Source organism: Diabrotica virgifera, chromosome 1 (genome assembly GCF_917563875.1).
Source record: "Diabrotica virgifera virgifera chromosome 1, PGI_DIABVI_V3a".
Classification (NCBI taxonomy): Eukaryota; Metazoa; Arthropoda; class Insecta; order Coleoptera; family Chrysomelidae; genus Diabrotica; species Diabrotica virgifera.
In genome coordinates, this window is record NC_065443.1 from 82,118,105 (window position 1) to 82,145,749 (window position 27,645).

The following is a 27,645-nucleotide window of genomic DNA, read 5'->3' on the forward strand; positions in this document are numbered from 1 at the left end:
GTGTACTATAGAAATGTGCGTTTTTAATGAGAAAAATTGAAGTTCAGACCTATAACGTTAAATTATATTTTTATTAATAAGAGATCTCTAAAGAATGGTATTTCTCTTCTTTTTCTACATTTATATACATGAACCGTCTGATACATACGTATATTTACACAGTAAAATAATTGTATTTGCTTTTATCAGCATATTCGATGCATGCTTGGTTTAATGGAATGAAAATGAAGCGGTCGGGTGAGAACGTTAATCGCGCCTTTCTATCTACCTTTATATTTGTACACTACTGTTACATACCGCTACTATAATTGCTTAATAATAATCAAAAATGTTTTCGTTTTTAAAATTTTGAACCAGTTTAAAAAATTAAAACTAAAAACATTGTAACGAACATAGAATGGGGCTCAACGTGGGGTTCTTATGCAAAGAATGGGGCTCAACGTGGGGTGTGTCTTAAAAAATATGAGTTAATGAAACGATTGTATCAGATTTGATTATTTTATGAAAGAAAAAGTACGACAACTAGGTCTTCCGTATATTTCATATAAACGTAAGGCCATTCCACTTTTCTATACCTTAAGTTTATTGCTAATAAACCATCGCTATCAGTTTTAAATTAGTTTCTGTGATATAAGGTTTTCACTACAGATTTCGTTATACGTTATTAGTCACCTGTTAAGTTTGACGTTGTTACGATTGTACAGCATAACGTTTTCTTTGAATAAGTAGTTATTTGTGATAAATTTGAAAAGTGTTTAAAATACACGATTATTTCACACTTTCAGAGTTGCGCATGAGCATGCCGGAAATTACGAAACGAATATATTGAAAAGTATAAGGGAAGGGTTGTGATTGCTACTAAAACAAGTTTTAGAACAGTTGCGTCGAAAGTTAGAGTCGCCCTGATGATTTGCATAAAATAGCCAGATACATAAAAAAGAAAGGAATAACACCAGCTTTCAGAACTAACAACAACTTAAGCAAATATATTAAGAACAATAAAAGCCGAAAGAGAAAACAACTACAGAGTGGTGTGTACAAACTAACTTGTGGTGACTGTCCGAAAACGTACATCGGTCAAACTGGCAGAACTTTTGACAAACGGATAGCAGAACACAAAAGGGCTTTCAACAATAGAAAAACAGAAACTTCTATATACGCACTTCACCTTCTAGATCATAATCATTCTTTCAATGAAGAGTTTCAAATTCTGCATATTCAAAATAAAGGCCTTAAGCTATCTTTTTTAGAATCTATGGAAATTAATAAACTGAAAAATACAGATATAATTCTGAATGACCAACTCGAGACAAACATCTCCCCACTCCTCAACCTCTTCAGTTAAAGACTTAAAAAGGCAAACACATTGTAAACTATATCACTTGAGAAAGGCACTCTGCCGAAACAGCTGTAGTCAGATAGTTGTACTAAATTTTGTGGAAGTATAGAAAACAAACGTTTTGAGTGTTTTATTGTTAGATAAAATGAACTTCCATCAAGTAACGGTCGAATGCATCAATTACTAACCTTATTTATTTGCTATTTGGCTTGGCATCCGAAAGTGTTCTAAATCTGAATGTTTGCCAGCCGCAGTGTTGCCATAATATTTTCGCTTATTCCTTATACAATTTCAATCAAATAATGTACAAGAATAGCATACGCATACGATAGACTTCTTATGCGTTGACTGATAAATATATTATACCAGTATAATACTTGTATATTTATCAATCAACGCTCATAGTCTGAACAAATTATAGAAAAGAAGCCATTTTTGGGAAAAGTTGTTTAGCAGTTATTTAGGCTGGAATCAAATCTTAAAGATTGCATATTATTAGTAATACATATCGATTTTAAATAATTTATTAATAATAATTAATAACATCAATTTAAATAATTATCTTTAATTTAAAAGCATTTATATGTCTTATCTTCATTTAGCTTTTTTATATTATATCAATTTATCTTCTTTTTTATAACAATTTTAAAACCATTTATCCTCTTTTGAGCTTTTTGTATCTGTATCCAGTATTTATATTAATATTTTATTATTTTTAAATGTTATGTAATGTGATAGCATGAAAAAATGAGGATATGGCAACGGTGTCATATCTCAAAGTTTAGATCCAGCAACAAGCAGTTCACGGAACACTCATTTCGCTTGTCAATGCGGGGTTGCCACCACCTCCTGACCGTGTGGAATAGAGGTTACCGATTTCGATTACGATGTGAGTTACAGAATGCCAATCCAAACACAAAAATGACGCGATAGATATCAAACATTCCGATTTCGGGTAATTACGATTCGACTTGGTCATTCTATTCGATTTGTTAAAAGTTACAGAATAGGGGGACTGATATATCTTCGCGGACACGCTTATAAAAAAAATTGTAATCGCCAATACTTATCAAAGAGTTATCTTTTTCACTGGAAATGTATTAGGACTCAAATTAATCATAGGTACCGGCGATATGATCAATGATGTGAAACGGATGTCTGTAGGAAAACTCTGTATCTATACATATTTCTTATCGTAGATGCCAATAATTTTTGTTTGACTTAGCAAGATTCGGGATGAATTTTAAATAATGATTTTATATTTATTTATAAATTTGTAAACCTTAACGAGGTATAGTGTAATATAGCATATCATCTTAATCTCAAGATATCTCGAAATTATCTAAACTCTCAGATTATATTAACACATAACTTCCAGAGATCTGTGTGATTCTAAAAAGCACGAAGATGTGTATAATGAATGTATAACTTGAGTTAAGATTTCGATACCTTTTTAGAATCACACAGAACCACTACTTGTCTTACTACTTACTACTTTTAATAGTTTAAGATACGATATAAGGTCGATCTGCACCGATCTGTTAAATGCATAAAAATTATTTGAGATATGTAATTTAGTATGTTAACAATTTATATAAAAACAAGGGGTGTCCGATCTAATTTTCTTCTGACTATAAGTAACTAATAATTATTAAAAAATGACTTATAAATTTAAAAAAAATCGACCCGGGCAGATATTATTTCAGATTTTTTGGATCATTCTAAACAAAAATAGGTCATTTGTAATTTTTCTCTTAAGTTGATCCTTTTCGAGTTATAAACAATTTAAAACTGAAAAAAGAACAAAATATTATGATGGTTTTCAAGGCTCAAATACATAAGTAAAAAAATGAATGTGTGTACTTTGTACGCACGTAAGAAGTTATACTTTTATTATATGATTTCAACGAAATCAATATACTTTAAACAGTTTCTCTACAACTTTCCAAAAATTTTTATTAAAACAATACCAAAGATTAAAAAAATAAATGAATAAAACACACACACAAACACATTGAAAAATGCCACAAATGATTTCTGAACAATAATTGTTGCCAAAAATTTTAATTAAATACGTATTTTCTGAAAAAAATTATATAATAATACACTTACAATCATAAAATCTATAAAAAAAAAATAAAAAAATAACAACTTGCTTGGGGCTTGAACCCACTTCACGTCTATCGCGCCGTACGAATGTCGATGCGATTTCCAACTGCACCATTTTCGCGTATACGTCATGTGGGAATATACACAAACTAAACGTTTACACCATAAACTTTTTGTCATTTTGTTTATTTATAATATGAATTTTTAATGAAATTATTAGTTTGATTTTTGTCGAATTAAAATACAACAAAATATAGAGTAAGAAAACGATATATTAGATGAAGATTTGTAGAAAGTTTGTTCGTAATCAGATTATGTAAATTAAAGCATTGCCTACTAATAGGTAACTACATTATTTTCCAAATAGATAGGTATGAAGATAATTTTTTATTGGAATACAACTGAAACGTTTAGAATTACGTACCTGCGGCTTTTCAAAACTATTTAAAAACGTCACTACAATTATAAATTTGATTTTATTTCTGTCCTCACAACGATAAAAACTAATATATACAATATTTTTGTTTACCGATAACCTCCATATTGAACAATTATTGACAGATCATTTCAACACCCAATCAGAGCCCGTATAACTACTAATACCAATACCATACTGTCGGTGTGCGCATGCGCGCAGATTACTAAAATTTCACCCTCAATGAAATCGCGCCTAAAGAAGTATAACTTCAAAAATATAATTTTACCTAAATTCAAGTTCAAACCTTATTCTATCAGTTCTTGACAAGTATTGTGGACTTATTTCATTTTAAAACATTGTTTTTTAGTTGTTAATGTCCGTCTTCCCATAATGAACCTTCCCCATTAACAATTAAAAAATATATTTTAGAATAAAGCATGGCAACAATTCTTATGGGGACCTGATAGAAGAAAGCTTGAACTTGAATTTAGGTACTTGATGATTACAAAAATATTTTTTACTTGTGTTTTGAAAATGAAAATCGTCATCTTTCGTTCTTTTTTCAGTTTTAAAATGTTTATAATTCGAACACGATCAACTTAGAGAAAAATTACAAAATACCTTTTTTTGTTTAGAATGATCCAAAAAATCTGAAATAATATCTGAATAAGTTTTTAATTATTAATTAATTATGGTCAGAACAAAATTAGATCTGGCACCCCTTGTTTTTTATAATTGTTAACATACTAAATTACATATCCAGTACTTTTTATCCATTAAACAGATCGGTGCAGATCGAGCTTATATCGGATCCTCTACTATAACCTGTATCCAAATAAGGATTTTTATGAAAATCTTTTCTGTAAGATTTGATAAACGATTACGAATTTTATCAACAAAAGTAAAATCTTGTAGAATAGATTTTAGTTTCTTTTATATTTTTTTACTTATATCATTTCAACTATATTAGTTGGATATACGTCTGAATCGACTACTTGATTTTTCTGTTTTTTTTTGTAGTATATGTAAATATATCAGTTTTGTTTTAAGAAAACATAAATTATATATAAAATACATTCTAATTAAAGTATATGGTTCTAATATATCTAATAAAACTTGTTTTTAATAAGCAATATGTTTCATTTATAGTTCCTTTACATTTATATAAAAATAAGTTATTTTTTTTATTTAGTTACCTGATACAGATTAAGAAAATGTCTTGAATGAGAATATAACGAGACTATTTGACCTAAGGGACCATTATTAAGATGTAATGGTTTCTTTAGACAAAAAAAGATACATAAATATACATAAGATAATATATACAAAACCAGCTCTCAATCAAAACTGTATCATATAACTATTAATAATAAAGACAAAGTTATACAAGGAATAACAAATGAAGAACGATATGAAAACACATGAAACCCAATAATTACAGCTAGCAGCAGAAAAAACAATTGGAGGAGATAAATATCAGATAAATTATAAAATCAAAAAACCATATTTGGTGGAGAGCAAAGATAGAAAGGAGCAAAGATATAGGAAAATCATTAAAGACATGATGTTGTGGTTTTCAGAAGAACGGTTTTCATTCCGCATACTCATGTATTGATAATACAGGGTGATTGATTAGTGGGTAAAGCTCAATAGATCCGCTATAGTAATAGATAGAAAAACTATGTTGAAGAACTCTTTGCAGATGATAGACAACAATCTGAACTAAGTAACATACAAGGAGACGAAGGTCCAGAAATAACGGAAGAGGAAGTAATGTACGCACTAAAAAGAATGAAAAACGGAAAGCCCCAGGTCCAGATGAAATACCAACGGAATCCTTAAACTGATAGAAGAAGACTCGATCCACATTTTAGTTGAACTTTTCAATAGCATTTATACATCAGGAAAAATACCTCAAGAATGGCTTTTATCCACCTTTGTTATTATACCAAAAAAGATGTTTGATGAGCCATGTACTGAAAATATTCCTGAAAATTATACACACTAGAGTACACAGAAAACTGGAAATGGACATCAATGATACCCAGTTTGGATTCCGAAATGGACTCGGAACAAGAGGGGCGTTGTTTGCACTGAACGTTATGTCTCAAAGATGTCTTGACATAATTCAAGATGTATTCATGTGTTTCATAGATTATAACAAGGCCTTTGATAAAGTGCGGCATGATCGTCTTATCAGACTCCTGGCAGAAAAGAATTTAGATAAACGAGACATCCGACTAATAGCAAATATGTACTACAATCAGAAAGCAGTAGTGAGAGTAGAGAATAATACCAGTGAAGAAATTGAAATAAAGCGGGGTGTGAGACAAGGGTGTATACTGTCACCAATCCTGTTTAATCTCTATGCCAAAGACGTAATGAATTGAACACTCTCTGAGCAATCCATAGGTATTAAAATAAATGGTGTTAGATTAAACAATCTGAGATTTGTCGACGACACCGTTCTGATCGCAGAAACACATGAAGAGCTACAGATATTGGTGAATAAGATAGCAGACTGCAGCGAAGAATATGGACTATCTTTGAACATAAAGATGTAGCAGATGGATTTCTACTACAATATTTTATAAAAAATATCCATTAATTTTAATCCTATCCCAAGAAAAATATCAATTTTTCTAATTTATTTTGTCAGTTTAAATATCTTTAAAATTTCCTAAGCCGCTCCTGTTCGAAATATTTCAGAATATTTTCGCAACAAAGTAAAATCATAGGAAAGTTCCTATTTATTTGAGTAGCATTTACCAACTATGTAGATAGTTATTGTGAAATCATTCATTATTCGAGAATGAATCCTCTAAAAGGTTCAGTGTTTTTCCTTTAAGTTTTGAGCGCTAAAAATCCCATGTTATTATTGGTCTGCATTTTGAAAGATCCTTGAGTTGTAGTTGACGATTGGTCAATAGTTTTGGCCGAACGATCGAGAAGAAATGCATCGTTTGGACGCGAGAGAGACGTGACGATGTAAAGCCAGTTCTAAAAGTACATCACTTCAGTAAACATCTTTTTGTTAGAACTCAACCAACAGACTCGCAGAAAGTCGCACTTTGCCGGCCAAAATGGTTTTATTTTTATGGTAAAAGAAGTGAAAGACTGGCAGTTTGCCCAGTAAATGTCAACGAATATAATGACAATAGTTTCACGGCATTTTAATGGATATATTATTGTGAAATAGTTCTATTGTTATGCAGTTTGGTTTGCCGGTGGTAATAAAAAAGAAGTGCGTGGTTTCCTGGTTCCTGTCCTTTATGTAGCTGTTGCTATTTTTATGATATATGGATTTGTTCATGTTCCAGTAAGAAATGCCCGGATGATATTATTTGGTATCGATTTTATCCAGTTTAGTAATGATTTGAATATCTTCCCTCCCTCCAATCTCGAATGGAAAATTTTGAAGTTCCAAGTGTTGTGACATGGATTTTTGTTTTAACAAGGTATGATAATGTTTATTTTAAATAATTCACAAGTGGATATTATTGGTAAAGGTTTTACATAATTAAAAATGTTTGTTTTCAACATGGAAAATATATTATGTAAAGTAAATATTAGATGGCAGTGACATTTGACAGCTATGTCAAATTTTTGTTTTGGTACACTGCTAAAAATAAGGTTAAAAATTGTAAAATCATGTATTTTGTTATTATTATTCATTTCTGGTTTGAGAATGTGTCTATTCTCAATAAAAATAAAAAGGTATTAAGGTTTAAATAAACATTATAAAATGTACACATCTTTATTTCTGTAACCTCTTTATTTAAGAAAATTATTAACAGATATCTAATACAAGTGAATAAGTTTTAGAACAGAAGAAAATATAATGGCATAGAAGCCAAATGATGATAATTTGTAGCCCACTATAACCCCAATGAGGAATCTACGATGAATGTCCCCCAGTTGCTTTCCAGTAAGTACTCGATATGAGAATTTGAGGATTTTTCAAACGGCGTCCCAATTTGTTTAAATAGTAGGAAAGTCCTCAAGTCTGTGTAAGTATCCTTTGCTTATTTGGTTATGTAGTTTAGTCTTCTTTAAACCCTCCTACCCCTCCCAACGAATCTACGACCTGCCACCGCACAAAAAATGAGCTGCCGTTCGCATGAAGGTTTGCGTGTCTGTTCCTTCTGCTAGCCCCATTTCGACTCCCCAGTATCTCTATAGATAGTCTTTCCTTGATCCCATTAGAGCAGACAGGTAAAACGCTTCAACTGGCGCCCAACGTGGGGCCTGTACTTTTTTTGGCCTCCCTCAGACCCCATTAGCATGTGCCCACTACCATATCCTTTTAGCCTCCTTTCGGTCTCATTTGTACTACAACTGTTAGGCAGTGCCCGTCTTGGGTAGCCGATCTCAGTTTGTGGTGCAAGTGTTTCCGATAACATGGAAGCTCGACTCGTGTCATGTTTTGTATGCCCATTGTTACAAGTCTAGCTTGTAGACATGTTCAACTAGTAGTTAGCCTATCTACTAGTCCCCAATGTCTTTAGCCACCCCCCCACTTAGTGTTACGCTTGTAATACTTGTAACGTACACCCTGAAGTTTGACCCGAGTAAATATCGCCCAAGTCTTCCCATGTAGTTTAGCCCAGATTCCTCTTGTCTTGCCCCCCCGAAACTGTTTCATGTCTTTTAGTGCCCCCGAAACTGTTTCAGTCTGTTAGTCCCCATGAAAGAGCCCATTTTTGTAGTTTTTGTTGCAAAAGTTAATAATTTTTCCAAAGAGGTGTAAGTAAGTACACATTTTGTTGTGATGTTGATTTGGTCGTGCTGTTGATTGTATGGGCATGTACCATTTCATACATCATAGTGTATTTAACTTGTAACCCCATATGTATACTGGTATTGTATGTATCGTAGAACAGAATTGTATGTTATTTTAGCGTACTAACTGTATTGTATTGATATTGTACCCATGATGAAAGCATTGATTTGAATTTTTTTGAAAATATTGATGAAATATATAGACAAACAGTTGAATAAAAAAGTAACGTAAAATTTTTTTGAAAATTTTGATTAAAAGTAACGTTAAATATTTTGAATATTGAATCCAATTATGAAGTATAACAGTATGTTGTATTTTTTGCATGTATTCCTATAGATCAACAGTTTTTTTACAGAATAATCGTTTTTTGTGATTTATTGATTTGGTCATTTGATTAGATGTGTGATGTTGTTGGTATGGTCCGTGTATGAGCTTAGCCCCGTATAGTCTGTGTGAGAGTAGTCCCTTGTTTTTCCAGCGAAGCCTATCTCTGTTGGTGTATGTCATGCCACAGGTTAGTTGGAGAAGTCATCCCATTGAGAAGTCATCCCCTTGAGAAGTGGCCCCGTGAAGAAGTGAAGAGGGAAACCGTGGAGAGGCCCCCCACTTCTGTGTTTTTTTCAAGCAGCCAGGAGAAAAGCTGTCACTTTTAGATTTGAAGATAGCGTTCTCTGTCGACACTGTTTGAGAATAACTGTCTTGAAGTGTAGAAGTTAGCCCCTGAAAAAGCCCCCCCCTTGTCTGTGTTGCCCCTTGTTTTTTTTTTTTGACTAATCTATCTTTGTAGGTGTCAAAAGGATGCCAGAGGTTAGTTAAAAAGAGCCCGTGAAGTAGTAGTTGAAGTCTCCCCCCCAGTGAAGTAGTTGAAGTCCCCCCGTGAATGAAGTATGTCTTTTTGTATCTGACATGTCACAAGTGTAATACTCGTGATGAAGAAAGTGTTGTTCAGCTATCTGTGAACACTTTCATTAGTAGTCGGAGCAAGAAATGTCTTATCCCGTGTGAGCTCATATAGGAACCAAATTTCAATATTGTTTGTGTTTGTAAGCCCCTGAGTATATCTAGAAGTCAAAAAGTATGTTGTTGTCTGTTTGTTTGTCTATCCCTGTTTTGTCTGGAAGTTTTAGAGCCCATTGTCTGTTGTCCCGTGTTGTCTATTAGCCCGTGTTGTCTATTAGCCCGTGTTGTCTATTAGCCCGTGTTGTCTATTAGCCCGTGTTGTCTGTTAGCCCGTGTCCGTGCTGGAGTTTGATTTTTTTTGGCGAATAGTTAGTTGACCTCTCTTCTCTTTGTTGATTGAAAGTAGGCCAAGAGCAGAAGCTGTGACAAGGCTGGTGAGGTTAGGATCTGGCCACGTTGAGTACAGGTGAAGCTTGCTTTCGGTCGATAAATGGAAGCGGTTGTTCGTCAGAACTGTCATACTTTCCAATGTCCCTTTGGTCTTCCCCTTGCGTGTTGCTTTCATCCCTTGTTTTGAAAAAGTAGCCCCCCGTTTTAAAAATAAAGCCCAACCCCCCTGTTTTGAAAAGTAAGTCTATCCCCAGTTTTGAAAAGTAAAGCCCAACCCCCCTGTCTTGAAAAATGAAGTCTATCCCCTGTTTCGAAAAGTGAAGTGTAGCCCTGTTTTGAAAATGAAGTCTTTCCCCAGCTTGTGATTTGAAAATGAGAGAGTTGTCTAGTGAACGTTCATGAAAGGTTCTTATGTCCTGGATTGGACTGTTGATTGAAAACGTAATGATGTAGTGTTCTCTATATCATATGTTGCGTTCATTTCCCTTAGTCTTGTTTAAAAAGTTTGATATCCTGTTTGAACCCAGTATACTAGTCTTTTCGGTCTTTTGTTGTTGTCACACATACCCCCTCCCCCTTGTTAGTCTTGTTTTGATTTTAGCCCTTGTTGTTGTCATATACCCCTTTGTCTAGCCCTGTCTTGTTTGAATGAGTTGTTGAAGTAAGTTGTTGGTGAGATTTTGTCTCACTGAGGTGTTTAGACTGGATTGTCTAAATCCTCGTTTTGCAGAACCGTTGCCGAAATGTCCCGTGAAACTCGCTAGGTGTTAGCAGAGTTTGGGCAGATGTTTATCTGTCAAACATCAACTTTTTAGTTTTTGTGAACCGCTCGCGGTTAGGCAACGAGGTGACAAGGCTGTGTCTGCCCTGGTATGTCACTTGTGTTACTGCTGTGGATGTCAGCGAGGTCCACACAGGGCACAAGTTTAGTTTCTTTCCCAAGGCACAGAAACTCTTGTCACCTACAGTTCTTTGTAGAGTCAAGAAACATTTAAGTCTACTCGACTTTAAAGAGTCTGGCGATTGATGGCACGCTAGCCCAATCCCTAACGACTTTTTTGTTTTGTTTTTGTTTAATCCCCACTAGCCATTATTTAATAATTTTAGTATTGTTTATCCTGTCATACCCAAGAAGTCAATGTTTATTTTTGTAGTTATCGAAAACTGAATTGGTAATCCAGTTTCCTCTCTTCCGAGGAGGCTATTGTAGCAGATGGATTTCTACTACAATATTTTATAAAAAATATCCATTAATTTTAATCCTATCCCAAGAAAAATATCAATTTTTCTAATTTATTTTGTCAGTTTAAATATCTTTAAAATTTCCTAAGCCGCTCCTGTTCGAAATATTTCAGAATATTTTCGCAACAAAGTAAAATCATAGGAAAGTTCCTATTTATTTGAGTAGCATTTACCAACTATGTAGATAGTTATTGTGAAATCATTCATTATTCGAGAATGAATCCTCTAAAAGGTTCAGTGTTCTTCCTTTAAGTTTTGAGCGCTAAAAATCCCATGTTATTATTGGTCTGCATTTTGAAAGATCCTTGAGTTGTAGTTGACGATTGGTCAATAGTTTTGGCCGAACGATCGAGAAGAAATGCATCGTTTGGACGCGAGAGAGACGTGACGATGTAAAGCCAGTTCTAAAAGTACATCAGCTCTGTAAGCATCTTTTTGTTAGAACTCAAAAAGTCGCACTTTGCCGGCCAAAATGGTTTTCTTCTTATAGTAAAAGAACTAATGGATTTCTAACATGTCAAGGAATATAATGACAATAGTTTCACGGCATTTTAATGGATATATTATTGTGAAACAGTTCTATTGTTATGCAGTTTGATTTGCCGGTAAAAGAAGTGCGTGGTTTCCTGGTTCCTGTCCTTTATGTAGCTGTTGCTATTTTTATGATGTTTTGATTTGTTCATGTTCCAGTAAGAAATGCCCAGATGATATTATTTGGTATCGATTTTATCCAGTTTTGTAATGATTTGAATATCTTCCCCTCCCAGCCCCGTCTGAATGGAAAATTTTGAAGTTCCAAGTGTTGTGACATGGATTTTTGTTTTAACAAGGTATGATAATGTTTATTTTAAATAATTCACAAGTGGATATTATTGGTAAAGGTTTTACATAATTAAAAATGTTTGTTTTCAACATGGAAAATATATTATGTAAAGTAAATATTAGATGGCAGTGACATTTGACAGCCATGTCAAATTTTTGTTTTGGTACACTGCTAAAAATAAGGTTAAAAATTGTAAAATCATGTATTTTGTTATTATTATTCATTTCTGGTTTGAGAATGTGTCTATTCTCAATAAAAATAAAAAGGTATTAAGGTTTAAATAAACATTATAAAATGTACACATCTTTATTTCTGTAACCTCTTTATTTAAGAAAATTATTAACAGATATCTAATACAAGTGAATAAGTTTTAGAACAGAAGAAAATATAATGGCATAGAAGCCAAATGATGATAATTTGTAGCCCACTATAACCCCAATGAGGAATCTACGATGAATGTCCCCCAGTTGCTTTCCAGTAAGTACTCGATATGAGAATTTGAGGATTTTTCAAACGGCGTCCCAATTTGTTTAAATAGTAGGAAAGTCCTCAAGTCTGTGTAAGTATCCTTTGCTTATTTGGTTATGTAGTTTAGTCTTCTTTAAACCCTCCTACCCCTCCCAACGAATCTACGACCTGCCACCGCACAAAAAATGAGCTGCCGTTCGCATGAAGGTTTGCGTGTCTGTTCCTTCTGCTAGCCCCATTTCGACTCCCCAGTATCTCTATAGATAGTCTTTCCTTGATCCCATTAGAGCAGACAGGTAAAACGCTTCAAAGAAAACTAAATTTATGGTAATATCGAAATCAACACGAAATGTCCAAAATTTATATTTACACAATGAAATTATCGATCGAGTTAGCAAATACAAATATTTAGGCACTTTTGTAAATGAAGACAACGATAGCTCAGCAGAAATCAAAATAAGAATAGAAAAGGCCAGATCCATATTCACTAAAATGAAGAGATAGACCAAGAGGCAGCGCTGAAAAATCTATTTGAATTTACTTAAGCTAGATTTTTCACAGTTGATTACTGTGAGTGTGTAGAGAAACAGACTGCGGTCGGTCAAGCGAAACGTAGAACAGGGGTTACTGAGAGGGTATCAAAGTTGCTTTCCTACGAAGGTAATTATTTCCATTTACTAAGGCTGAAAATCAGTACACACATTCTAAATTAAATATAAATAAAAGTTATTATAGTCGGTCAGCTGTATGACGGGACAGAGCCGGTCGGTCGGCCCAATAGTCGATTGAGGAAATGAAGCATTTTGGCTCGCAATTTTTTCGTCCAGCATGGATTTACTTGAAATTTTCACAGAAGGTAGGTAATAGTCCAAGGATCATTTTCTATATCATGTCGCTATCATACGCTAAAACCTTGGGGGTGGTTGCCACCCCATCTCGGGGGTGGGAATTTTTTATTACATTTTAACCATGTAATTCGAAGAAATTTTTTTTTTACATTTTCTTCGTAAAACTAATATTTTTCGAGTTATTCGCGCTTGAAAATAACAGTTTTTCGACGAAAAAATCGACTTTTTTAGAGGGTTTTTTGAGAATACCTCGAAAAAAATGCATTAAATCAAAAAAACTGTAGATATCGAAATTGTATCTTTTAGTAACACAAACCAAATTCTTTTACTATAATATATTTATGACCAATATTAACCGAGATACGGCATGTTAAAGGTTAGCTTTTTTCGATAAATGCACAATTTGAAATATTCAAAGCCAAATAATGAGAAAAATTTGCATTTTTCGAGGAAAACTTAAATAATCTTTTTTCAAGTATACAACTAGATCTTTCAAAAAAAAAAATAATAAAAAGTTTCTAGCATGAAAATTAAGCGACTTACAAAAAAATGTCGGACCTGCTTTTCTCTACGAAAAAATCAGTGAAAACAACCCCCTAACTACCTTCCTAATTCAAAATTGGTCTTCACCTTTCTGTAGTTCCTTTTATATTTATATTATCAATCTACTCAAGGAGTTTGACCCATTTAAAATGCCTAATTTTGGAAAAATTTGAGTTTAGATTTTTTGCAATTTGGTATTTTTCACCTTTTACTTCAAAATATCTCCGAAAATACTGAAGATATGAAAAAATTATACACTACTAAATTGTAGCTTTTTTAATGACTAAAATTACTCTGTGCATAGATTTTCATTACAGTGAATAGTTAGCCAGATATAGCTGTTTAAAACCTCTATTTACCAGCAAACACCCCATTATTCGAGCCCTTTAAACGCGCCCCAATTAAAAACTAAGGCATCTTACGAAATTTAATTTACACAGTCTTATACCTCTTTAAAAATCCTACAAAATCATTTTTGAGGGGTCTCATTACTGAGAGGGTATCAAAGTTGCTTTCCTACGAAGGTAATTAAATCCATTTACTAAGGCTGAACATCAGTACACAGTGAGATATAATATTTTTCCAAAATTGATATATATATATATATATATATATATATATATATATATATATATATATATATATATATTGATAATATAAATATAAAAGGAACTACAGAAAGGTGAAGACCAATTTTGAATTAGGAAGGTAGTTAGGGGGTTGTTTTCACTGATTTTTTCGTAGAGCAAAGCAGGTACCGACATTTTTTTGATTATAAATCGCTTAATTTTCATGCTAGAAACTTTTTATTATCTTTTTTGAAAGGTCTAATTGTATACTTGAAAAAAGATTATTTAAGTTTTTCTCGAAAAATGCAAATTTTTCCCATTATTTGGCTTTGAATATTTCAAATTATGCATTTGACGAAAAAAGCTAACCTTTAACATGCCGTATCTCGGTTTGTATTGGTCTTAAAGATATTATTGGAAAAGAATTTGGTTTGTGTTACTAAAAGATACAATTTTGATTTCTACAGTTTTTTTGATTAAATGCATATTTTTCGAGGTATTCTCAAAAACCCTCTAAAAAAGTCGATTTTTTCGTCGAAAAACTGTTATTTTCAAGCGCGAATAACTCAAAAAATATTAGTTTTACGAAGAAAATGTAAAAAAGATTTTTTTCTTAGAATTACTTTTTCCATCGAATTACATGGTCAAACTGTAATAAAAAATTCCCACCCCCGAGATGGGGTGGCAACCACCCCCAAGGTTTTAGCTTATGATAGCGACATGATATAGAAAATGATCTTTGGACTATGCCCTACCTTCTGTGAAAATTTCAAGTAAATCCATGCTGGACGAAAAAATTGCGAGCCAAAATGCTTCATTTCCTCAATCGACTATTGGGGCCGACCGACCGGCTCTGTCCCGTCATACAGCTGACCGACTATAATAACTTTTATTTATATTTAATTTATAATGTGTGTACTGATTTTCAGCCTTAGTAAATGGAAATATAATTACCTTCGTAGGAAAGCAACTTTGATACCCTCTCAGTAACCCCTGTTCTACGTTTCGCTTGACCGACCGCAGTATGTTTCTCTACACACTCACAGTAATCAACTGTGAAAAATCTAGCTTTAGTAAATTCAAATAGATTTTTTAGCGCTGCCTCTCCGTCTAAGAGTGTTCTGTGGAAGAGATTTGAGCCTTGAAATGAAACTTCGCCTGATGAGATGTTACGTACTTTCTGTGCTGTTCTACGGATTGGAGTCATGGACGCTGAAAAAGATTGATATCAAAAAATTGGAGGCATTTGAACTGTGGATGTATCGCAGAATCTTGGGAATATCATGGACGGAGAGAGTCACAAACGTCGAGGTCTTGAGAGGAATTAATAAAGAAAAGGAAGTCATATTTACGATCAAAAAACGAAACCTGCAATACTTGGGACACATTACAAGAGGCGAAAGATATGAACTGCTTCGAATAATTATGCAGGGGAAGATAGTAGGAAAAAGATCCATAGGAAGAAGACGAAACTCCTGGCTAAAGAATCTACGGGAATGGTATAGCTGTAGCAACAACGAATTGTTTCGGTCAGCAGTTTCGAAAATACGTGTAGCCCTGATGATCGCCAACCTTCGGAACGAAGATGGCACTTGAAGAAGAAGTAATAGATAGCAATAAAAAGTTATAACAAAAATTGTAGACAACTTTGAGGTTCATATTACAAAATTAGATAGAATGTTACAGGGTGTTCGATAACCTAGTGGCAGACCAAACATGTTTTTTTTTAAATGAAACACCCTGTATTTTAGTTTATATTCGGAATCTCCTTAACTGCCCCATCACAAAAATATAAAGGTTTGTTATGTTATACAGGGTATGTACAAAGTTATAACCAATTTTATATGAACATCGTAATAAGTTCAACATCCTGTATAAATAAAAATAAGCACAACAGGAATGGTTTATTGGTGCTATATTTTTTATTGATAGTAAATTTTTTTAGAAATTACTAATATTGCTAATTTTCTTTATACCGAATACAGGGTGAGTCAAAACGCAAGTACATTATTATTTTCTCAGTAGTTTTAAATGGAACACCCTGTTTTTTATATCACTGTCGAAAAGTACCATTACCGTACTTTATATTTTTTATATGTAGTTTTTATATAACATGTCTATGTTTAAGTTTATGTCAACCCTATGTCTAAGTTTATTAGTTCTCGAGATATTTTCAGTTTTCAGAGCAAATTATTAATTAGGGGTCTAAATCTTTCCAAATTTTAAGTAAGCCATGACTGAATTGTCTAAAACTGACAATTTACGATTACTGATTATTAATCCAACAAATTCAAACTGATATCAATGTAACAATGTAGCAAATAAAGAAAGAAAAATAATTTATTAGTAATAAATTTTACAAAAAAAACACAACCACAACATACAACATTTTTGAAACAATTAAAAACTACTTTTGTATGTAAATGTAACAAATAGAGAAAGACAAATAATTTATTAGTTATAAATTTTACAAAAAAAACATGACCACAAAATACAACATTATTGAAAAATATTTGATTACATACGGTGATCAAAATGACCTCCTAACACATTTATGCATGCCTAAAAATGGTCATTGAATGAGTTACTTACACTACCAAGCATACATTTGTAAATTAACACCCTATATACTTTGTATTCTATTTTTCATCTCATCCCTTGTTGTTGGAGGTATTTTATAACCTTCATTCTTAACGCAACCCCAAAAAAATCAGTCCATTTTATTAAATTCTGGTGATCTGGGTGGCCACGCCACTGGTCCATTGAAAAATGAAAATATCTCGAAAACTAATAAATTTAGACATAGGGAATGTTGTATATAAATTTAAGTACGATAATGGTACTTTTCAATAGTGTTATAAAATACAGGGTGTTCCATTTAAAATTACTAAGAAAATAATGTACTTGCGTTTTGACTCACCCTGTATTCCATATAAAGAAACTTAGCAATATCAACCATTCTTAATAATTTTACCAATCAACAAAAAATATGGCACCAATAAACCATATAGATCATAAAAAAACACTAACGTTCAAAGTTGAATTGCACATGGTATTGGTCGACCTCCGAAAAGCCTATGATCGTGCCTAGTCAACAATATGTGGAAATGCTTTTAGCAGAAGACAAAGACGATATCTGTACAAGTTAAAAAGCTAGAAGAATTTCTAATATGGGGTTTGGAAATGATAAATGATAAAATACAAAAGATGATAAACTTTATTTAAAAAATTGTAATTCCTCATAATTTTATAACGTCACAATAAAATAGTTGTTCTAAAAAAGTTGCTATAATCACATTCCATCTAAATAGATCAGGGCATTTGGCACAAAATAAATCGATTTTTAAATACAGCATCTAGAGGCAAGAGTTGCAATTTTTCGCATTGTATTCAGGATGTCAGTAAAAAGTCTACTATAAAAAAATTGGTGGAAATGCATAATTGCATTTTGAAGTGCATAATATGCATCCAAAAGTGCATAAACATGTCAAAATTAGTGTATTAATTGCCAGATTTTGTTACTCGGGTGGTTTTTGGGGTCGCTGAAGACGAATACGCCATCGGAATCGACCACCGGAGCACCTGGTGCTCAGGTTCACTGCTAAGGCACTCATCTGAACTTTTCGAGGGTTTTCGGTACTAAATTGATGCAAAGATTACTCGGGGTTTTTTGGGGTCGCTGAACAAGAATACGCCATCAGAACCGATCTCCGGTGCACCTTGTGCCCAAAAACCCTCCAGAAAATAGCAGCTTAGTAGTGACCTTGGGCACCAGGTGGTCCGGGGGTGTTTTGATGGCATAAACACATGAAAATGACGTGTCTTAGCAGTGACCGTGGGTAGGCACCAGGTGCTCCAGGGGTCAGTTCTGATGGCGCATTCGTGTTAAGCAACCCCTAAAACCGCTCGCGTATTCTGTTTGCATCAATTTAGTGCCGAAATCTCTGGAAACTCCAGAAGATGGCGTGACCCTCGACACCAAGTGCTCCCGGTGTCAGTTCTGATGGCGACCCCAAAAACCGCCCGAGTAATCTATTTGCATCAATTAAATGCCGACAATCCTCGAAACTCAAGAAACTCAAAGCACCAAGTGCTTCGGGGGTAGGTTCTGATGGTGTATTCGTGTTTGGCGACTCCAAAAACCTTCAAGTAATTTGTTTGTGTTGTTCTGAAGCTATTTCTTTGTGGCATTTTTATGATCAACTATTTTCAAAGGGAAATAAGCCACAATTTTACCAAAAAAATGATTTTATTAACGTTTCGAAGCCCAAATCGGGTTTCGTTGCCACAATACAAAATACTACTAAAATAAACAAAAATGTTGCTAAGTAAAAAATTCTTCTAATAATTTATTCAATCTGACTCATTTATATTCGCAATTCAGACGTATATTATACATTTTAAAGTAGAAGACTTTAAAATGATATCGCCAATATTTATGAGTTGCGTTCCTGGGACGACTTTACTAAAAGATAGTTCATTCTATTACATGAAATCAATCCCAACTCAAGAATATCCGTCATAAAAACATCATAGCTTGTGATCTGTCTTTAAAAAGACAATCAAATTCAACGATGACAGTAAAATTCTCGCGTTAGAGATTCCATAGTAAATCACGAGGGAAAACCAGGAAAAAACCTCGTGATATTATCCCGACATCGTAAGTATTTGGTCTTACATTTAATTTACTTTCAAAAAACTAATACCAAATTCTGACTTTAATATGTTTAAATTATAAATAATATTGATAATACATAGATATACAATAAGTAATACTAAAATATAAAATTTGTACTAACTCGATATGTTATTGACTTACTAATCGTGGGATTTTCTTTCTATTGACTTCCTCTTTCAGTATGGGTAACCACATCCTACTGAATTCTACCGAGGAATTTGCGACACAATTGGTTTCGTTTAGCATAATTAGAGCCGCTTATTTGATTTTTCTCTTTTTACTATCTGATTCTTTCAGGACTATATTTGAATCTCTCCACTGAACTCTATGTTCATTATCCCATGCGTGTTGACATATTTGAGATCTATCAAATTCTCTATTTTTATTATAAGACTGATGTTCACTTATTCCAACGTTTAATGGTCTTGATGTTTCACCTAAATAAAATTGTTCGCATTCACAAGGTATTTTATAAATGCAATTCTTTGTTCTTTCTTGTTCATTGTTAGGTTTAGTTTTAGATAGAATAGATCTCAATGTGTTTGTTGTTTTGAATGTTGTTGAAATGTTGAATTTATTTCGTATTGTTTTAAGTTTCTCGGATAGTCCTTTTATATATGGTATTGATATTTTCCCGTCTTATTTGTTGTGAATGTTGTAGGATCCCGTTCTAAGTTGTTCTGTTCCATTCGATCCAATCTTGACAATTCCTTATTTATAAACGTTTATAAATTCTATAAACAAAATTTTGGTCTAGCAATGGGCTCTACTTTATCTCCATTATTGGCTAATATATTTATGGAGGATTTCGAAACTAATATCATTTCTAAATAAAATTTAAAACCCACAGTATGGTGGAGATATGTAGATGATGTGTTTTCAATATGGCCTCATAAATCAGAATTGTTGGATACATTCCTGAATATTATAAACGATCAAGAAGAGACAATAAAATTTACAATGGGAAAAGAATACAATTTTGCCTTTCCTCGATGTTTTAGTCTCAAAGAAGGATACTGGATATGAGACTCAAGTGTATAGAAAACCAACACACACCAACAGATATCTCAATTACAAATCAAATCACAACATTAACGTTAAAAAGGGAATCATTAAATCTTTATATGATAGAGCCAAAATTACTTGTTCTAACGAAAATTCATTTTTAGAAGAAAAACTATTGTTAACATGTGTTTTATTAAAAAATGATTATCCTTTATCGTTTATAAATAAGGAATTGTCAAGATTGGATCGAATGGAACAGAACAACTTAGAACGGGATCCTACAACATTCACTAGAAATAATACGAGGAAAATATCAATACCATATTATAAAAGGACTATCCGAGAAACTTAAAACACTACGAAATAAATTCAACATTTCAACAACATTCAAAACAACAAACATATTGAGATCTATTCTATCTAAAACTAAACCTAACAGTGAACAAGAAAGAACAAAGAATTGCATTTATAAAATACCTTGTGAATGCGAACAATTTTATTTAGGTGAAACATCAAGACCATTAACCGTTAGAATAAGTGAACATCAGTCGTATATTACAAATAGAGAATTTGATAGATCTCAAATATGTCAACACGCATGGGATAATGAACATAGAGTTCAGTGGAGAGATTCAAGTATAGTCCTGAAAGAATCGGATAGTAAAAAGAGAAAAATCAAAGAAGCGGCTCTAATTATGCTAAATGAAACCAATTGTGTCGCAAATTCCTCGGTAGAATGCAGTAGGATGTGGTTACCCATACTGAAAGAGGAAGTCAATAGAAAGAAAATCCCACGATTGGTAAGTCAATAACAAATCGAGTTAGTACAAATTTTATATTTTAGTATTACTTATTATATATCTATGTATTATCAATATTATTTATGATTTAAACATATTAAAGTCAGAATTTGGTATTAGTTTTTTGAAAGTAAATTAAATGTAAGACCAAATACTTACGATGTCGGGATAGTATCACGAGGTTTTTTTCCTGGTTTTCACTCGTGATTTACTATGGAATCTCTAACGCGAGAATTTTACTGTCATCGTTGCATTTGATTGTCTTTTTAAAGACAGATCACATGCTATGATGTTTTTATGACGGATATTCTTGAGTTGGGATTGATTTCATGTAATAGAATGAACTATCTTTTAGTAAAGTCGTCCCAGGACCGCAACTCATAAATATTGGCGATATCATTTTAAAGTCTTCTACTTTAAAATGTACAATATACGTCTGTGTTGTTAATATTAATGAGTCAGATTCAGGAGCGTCATTTGAAATTTTGTTTGGGGAGGGGGGCAAGCACTATATATACAATACATTATATATGATGTTATGATGAATATAATTGTATTTTCTGTAAATTTCAGTCATTGTCAGGGCCAAGGGGGCAAATGCCCCCCTGGACGCCCAAATGACACCCCTGGTCAGATTAAATAAATTATTAGAAGAATTTTTTTACTTACCAACAAAATTTTTATTTATTTTAGTAGTATTTTGTGTTTTGACAACGAAACCCGATTTGGGCTTCGAAAAGTTAATAAAATCATTTTTTTGGTAAAATTGTGGCTTATTTCCCATTGAAAATAGTTGATTATAATTTTTTGTTTGTATCGATTTAGTGCCGATAGCCTTCCAACCTCCAGATAACGTGCCTTAGCAGTGAAGCTGTGCATCAGGCGGTCCGGAGATCGGTTCTGATGACGTAGTGGTGTTCAGCGACCCTAAAAACGCCCGAGTACCAAAATCTGGCCCTTCTTTTGCTTATTTTGACAAGCACTTTTGGATGCATTTTATGCACTTTAAAATGCAATTTTCCACCCATTTCTCTATAGTACACTTTTTTCCTGACATCCACCTGAACACAATGCAAAAGGTTGCAAGTCTCTAGGTGCTGTATTTAAAAATCGATTTGTTCCGGTGTTTTTAGTGCAAAAATGCTAGTTGTTAGTTTCCTGGTCTAAAAGCACCGACAAAATCATCTTTCTAATACTCTGATCACCACCATTTAGAACTTTTTACTTCAAGATTTTAGGCCCGCATATTATCCAATATCCATTCTAAATAGTAATCTACTTTTGTAAACAGTGAGGGATAATCACATCTCGTGACACCAGCACTTACGATTCCATGTTGAACATATCTAAAAGTAAATTTTTTTCATGTACCAGTCGACAGAAATATCTGAAATCGCAAAGGTCACTCAGGTAGCAAATCAAGGAGAGGGGACTTCATTTAAAAAGCAGTGTGGACGAAATCAGTGGTTTTGCGACATTGTCAGATAATATAATATAGTCGAATAGTTGTTTATTTAGACCATTTATTAGTTCATTTACTCACGGTTTTTGCTTCAAATTTTAAAGAACCTCTTGGATTGAACTGAAATTTGGCATACACATTAGGGTGCATCGAAAAAATAAAAGTTGGAAATGTTATATCTAATAGCGTGAAAAAGTTGCTAGTGTTATTTTTCAGCATATTAGTATATATTTATAATTTTTTTTTTAAGCGGATTTTCTGCCCCCCCCCCCAACGACCTTGAATTTTATTAAATATCTAATTTTTATGGAAATTTCAATTTATATTATTTGGAATAAAATATATGTGCTAAGTCGATCTAAGATCAATTAAAGAAAACTTAAAAAGTTGTCAATTATAAATTTAAACGATATTCAAAGTTTTATGTGTTTTTTCAGTCTCCCCAACCCCTTTGAAATGTCCCGCTTCGTGAGTCAGTGCGTGTAATTTTCACTTATGTTTGGTGCGATACCTTACTTTGTTATTATTGTTGTTTGTAAATTAAAGATTTTTAAAATAGATAAACCAGGACCATGGGGAATAAAATCAAGATGTGCTGTAGACCGAACCATTTTTGGGAATCCGCCAAATATACCTGAAAATGTTTTACCGAAATACAAACAAGCGATGAAGTTTTGGGGTTCCAAGAGGATAAAAAACTCAGCAAGAAAGAGCCAGAATTTTCTGGTATTGCCAAACAGGTTGCAATTAAATTGGAGGAAATATGGGAAAAGGCCTTAATCCCAATAATTTAACATACAAGAATTATTCAGCTTTTAAAAGCCTACCATGACAAATATATGAAACTTATGAAACCATTTAAGAACAGGCAAAACAGTGAATTTTACAAAAATAAAATTCAATGCTTTAAGAACAAAAGTAAAACTACACGTTTCGATCTTGCAGCATGCAAATGTGACACTCTGATTAATTTTCTTTGTAGCAAATCTCAATAAGTGCCTCTGGATGAGCGCGAATTTCTATTAAATCAAAGAGGTACCAGAAAATGGTCATAAGCTCGATTGATAGGGAAAACAAAAACAAATATAATCAGAGAGAACAACGGTAAAAGAAGACAGTTACCGACGCAAAGACAAAACTTTAGCTCAAGTAAAAAACAGTACCAAGTTTTATGGTCAATCGATCGTGGAAGAACACATAACACTTGTGCATGAGCCAGGGTGCAAATATTTGGGATATGGGTATCCGCTATCTGGTATATCAGAAAGTATCAAATCCAGCTATTGGATGTGACGAAACAGTCGTAAATACTGGCGTTAAGGGTGATGTAATACGGCTGTTAGAAAAACATCTTAAAAAACCGCTTCAGTGGTTTGTATGTCTGCGACATTCAAATTAATGATCTACCCCTTGGACATCAAAATAAGTTTGCCAGTGACCAAATAAAAAAACTTAAGGGGCCTTCAAACTTTCTCCTTAAAAATTTTGATTCAAACGACTACTTTGAGTTAATTAACTAACAAGAATATCACCTTACAGAACCATCTATATTCTCTAGATTTTCGAGTGACAATCTGCGAGATTTTATTAAGAATCCTAACTTAGATCCTTTTACCATTGAGATTGAGAAAAATCACTGCCACAAACAATGTGTAGGACGATTTGTCAAACTTGTGACACAAGCTTCTCTAGCAGTTTGTGGAGCATATTCGAGGGATGGATTTATAAAATCTTGAATTAATTCCAGAAAAACTATGCCCCACTTTAATGCTAAATCGGAAGACATCTTCGAATAGAATGCTTTTACCATATTTTTTTGTAATATTTATATACCTAATTTTGTACTTTGCTTTATATTTATTTTAGTATTAAAAAAACTTGGGTGACGTCAGGGAGACGGATAAGTTAGGCGATTTTGTTATAAAAAGAATGTTTTAGTATACTTTTCTTAAGTAAAATTTTTAATTGCGTTGTGAAACCAGAAAATATGTTCCAATTTAAACCGAATTTATTTATTCAAGTTCTATAAGGTATTACATTTCCCTTACAAAAGAAATTCGTATATTAATGTATTTTTTCTAATTTCTAGTTGCCGTGGGGAGCAGAAAATATTTTTTTATTTCAACGCAATTTTACTAAAATACTAAATAGTGTGTTAAGCAACTTTTATGAGCTATTACATTTTCGTTTCGAAATAAAAATTTTTGTCGTCTGTTAACATTTTTTCAAAATTTTTAATTGTCCTGGGGGGGGGGGGGCAGAAGATATTTTCCAATTTCGAAAAAATTTTACCAGAATACTTAACAGTTGATTGGGCAATTTTTGTGAGGTATTACTTTTCCATCGCAAAAAAAATTTTTTTTCGCCTTTTTCGATGCACCCTAATACACATAGCTAACATGCCAAAGAAAAAAAAGTGATATTGTGCCGATGTGTGGTTTTGCCCTGGGGGTGAGTTTCACCCTTCTCGGGGGAAAAATATGCGTTCAAAATAAGCCCGGAAGTGGATAAACTGACTAATTCTATAAAGGTAAACTGAGTAATTCTATTCATAATTTGTTCTATGAAGTTTTTTCACTAAGTCAATACTTTTCGAGTTATTTGCGAGTGAATATGTTCATTTTTCAATATAAAAACCATGTTTTTAGACGGTTTTTCGCAAATAACTCAAAAAGTATGTACTTTATCGAAAAAAACATTGCTAGCAAAAATATAGCTTATAAAAAAGTGAAAAACATTGTGTATGTATGAGGTCTCTAGACCTAGTAGAAGCAGAGTTGTAGCTTGTAGCTAATGAAAAATAGGTTTTTGGGGAAAACTCATGACAGCTTTTTTAACGTGTCTAAAAAAGCTTTATTTTTAATTTTTTTAAAAAGTTTCTAGCATGAAAAATAAGAAGTAAGTTATGCTCAAAATAAAGTTGGTTTCTTTTTTTTGGTAGAACAAAAATCGGGAAAATCACCCCCTAATTAGCATCTCAATCTCAAATGAAATTAATCATTACCGCTTCACAAGTTGCTTTACTTATGTTTTATTTATATGATCTGTAAGTTACATCGGTTCAAAGTGCTTATTTTGGAAAAAAAATGTGGTTTTAAAGTAAAACCTTTTTAATTTTGAAAAAAATGACTTTTTTTTTCAGAATAACATAAATTATTAGTGATACCAAAAATATCAAAGAGTAAAAATTGCAGATTTTGCTTTTAGTGACTCGTTCAAGCCCTTTCAACTACAGCCCTTTCAAAAACTTTGAACCGATGAAACTTACAGATAACCAGAGGTTCCCCCATTATAATATATTGGGGTAACCTCTGGTTATCTCTTAATTATACTTTGTGAAACCGGCAGTAACATCTATTTGTACCCGGTACTTTAAAATTATTAGACATATAATATATCCTTATCATACTTGGCAGAAAGTGTAGGTGCTGCACACCCTACTAAATGCTATGCTATGTTAGCATAATTTTTAGATTATCCAATACTTTCAAAATCACTAATTTTAGAGCTATTTGAAGTTAAACACGAAGAGGGATAATACATTAATCAAAATAACTGTGCCGTTTTATTTTTACCTTCAGATATCTCGAAAACTAATGACTTTATCGTTACGAATGAAGAGTATGTTATTTACATACAAAGTATTGGAGAATCAAAAAATTGCACCAAAATAGCAATTCCGCTAGTGGCGTAGAATTTGGGATGAAGGGTCAACCAATGACCTTCCCCCGTCGTAGGCCTCTGGTAGTAGCCAGTAGCCATAATTTAGTAGGGTGTACAATACCTACACTAGCTGCCAAGTATGACAAGGATATGTCAAACGGTTTTAAAGTACTGGGTACAAATAGTTTTTCAATTTTTAAATAAAACACCCTGTACCTCAGTAAGGAGCCACATTTTATTTAAGTGATCTGGGTTCAATCTTAATATTCAATCTAGCTTAAGAATCTACAGTCAAACTATTTCCATTTATTAATGAAACTGTTAATGTATCACTGGCGAAGCGTCTATGTAACCACTGTTACCATTGGTAACAGTTAAAAATCTTGCCAATAAATATTTTATGACGATGAATAATTCTATTTACCAATATTTTTACCAATAGAAATATATTATTATATTATGTGGTAATAGTACCTAACTCAGTAAATAGTCAACTACTCGTAGACACGAAAATATTGGCGAGTTTATGTGACTCAGTTGCACTTTATTATACTCTCTTACCAGACTTATTTCTGGTTACAATGGTTATATACCCACGCTGGCGCTCGGGACCGGCTAGTGACTGAAAATTTTGAAGAAACGACGGAATAAGCGCGCTGTGTATCGGTAGCGCTGTTACCAGATTTAAAATTGGTGACAGTACCTATAAAAAGTGTGCGTGCAGTTAACCATGGATGAGTGTCGCTTCTTAATCGATCAATTACTTGAAAAGTAATTCTCCTTGTATAATTTTGAAGAAAAAAATGAGATTAAAAATGAAAGACCTATTTTAAACAATTTAAAAAAGGAATCAACAAAAGTAGTTCGATATTTTAAATTTAGTTGGTACAGTGAAAATCCTTGGTTATATTATGGTTGCAAGAAAAATATACTGTATTGTTGGCCATATCTTCTGGTTTCTACAGAAAAATGGATGGACCAGGTTCACGATTTAAATAGTGTTAGATTTTTAAAAAGGAGACATGAAATTTCTCCGTTGCCTACAAGTAAGATGTATACCCAATTTGATTTAGTTTGGCAAAACAAAAATCAAAAGCTTAACCAAGCTTTTAAAGCAAATATTGCTAAACATAATGAGTTTGTAAAAAAATAGATAGGTATATCCTTAGCACACTTATAATAGATACTGTATGTTTTTGGGCCAAAAAAGAACTAGCGTTTCGTGGTCATTTTGAGTGCGAAGACTCTGACAATCGAGGCAATTACAGGGAATCGTTAACATTAATTGCCAAAAAAGATCAAAAATTTTGTCAACATCTAGAAACATCTGTTTTTCGAGAGTTTCAAGTGATATACAAAATGATATTATTGAAGCTACACTCACCGGCACAAAATTCCGCCACCCAAAATTTTTGATTAAGTTTGACAATTTATAACTTTATTATTTGTGCTCCGATTTTCAAGATTCTTGCACCAGTTTGTAGGTACATGTATTCATATTGTTTGGTATTGTTCCGGTAACAAAAAATTTTGCTTGCATGTCATTGTACAGGGGTGAAAGGAAGCGTTGTATTTTCTTCTAATTTTAAAAAATTCTGTGGATAA

The 27,645-nt window shown here is 32.9% G+C and overlaps 1 protein-coding gene and 1 long non-coding RNA gene across 2 annotated transcripts in view; one reads left to right on the plus strand and one right to left on the minus strand.

The window, feature by feature from the left end:
• The first annotated feature begins 6,470 nt into the window (after positions 1–6,470).
• LOC126879005 (uncharacterized) lies at positions 6,471–12,303 on the plus strand. The gene is made up of 2 exons (XR_007695935.1): positions 6,471–7,324; positions 12,012–12,303. It is a non-coding gene; the product is annotated as an uncharacterized LOC126879005 (long non-coding RNA).
• An 8,977-nt stretch (positions 12,304–21,280) lies between these two features.
• Positions 21,281–27,645, minus strand: part of LOC114327549 (phenoloxidase-activating factor 3-like) — a 48,372-nt gene continuing 42,007 nt past the window's right edge. The window contains exon 8 of the mRNA XM_028276221.2: positions 21,281–22,261. Within this exon, the coding sequence (XP_028132022.1) occupies positions 22,150–22,261 (112 nt within the window). The 3' untranslated portion in view covers positions 21,281–22,149. The remainder of the gene's footprint in view (positions 22,262–27,645) is intronic.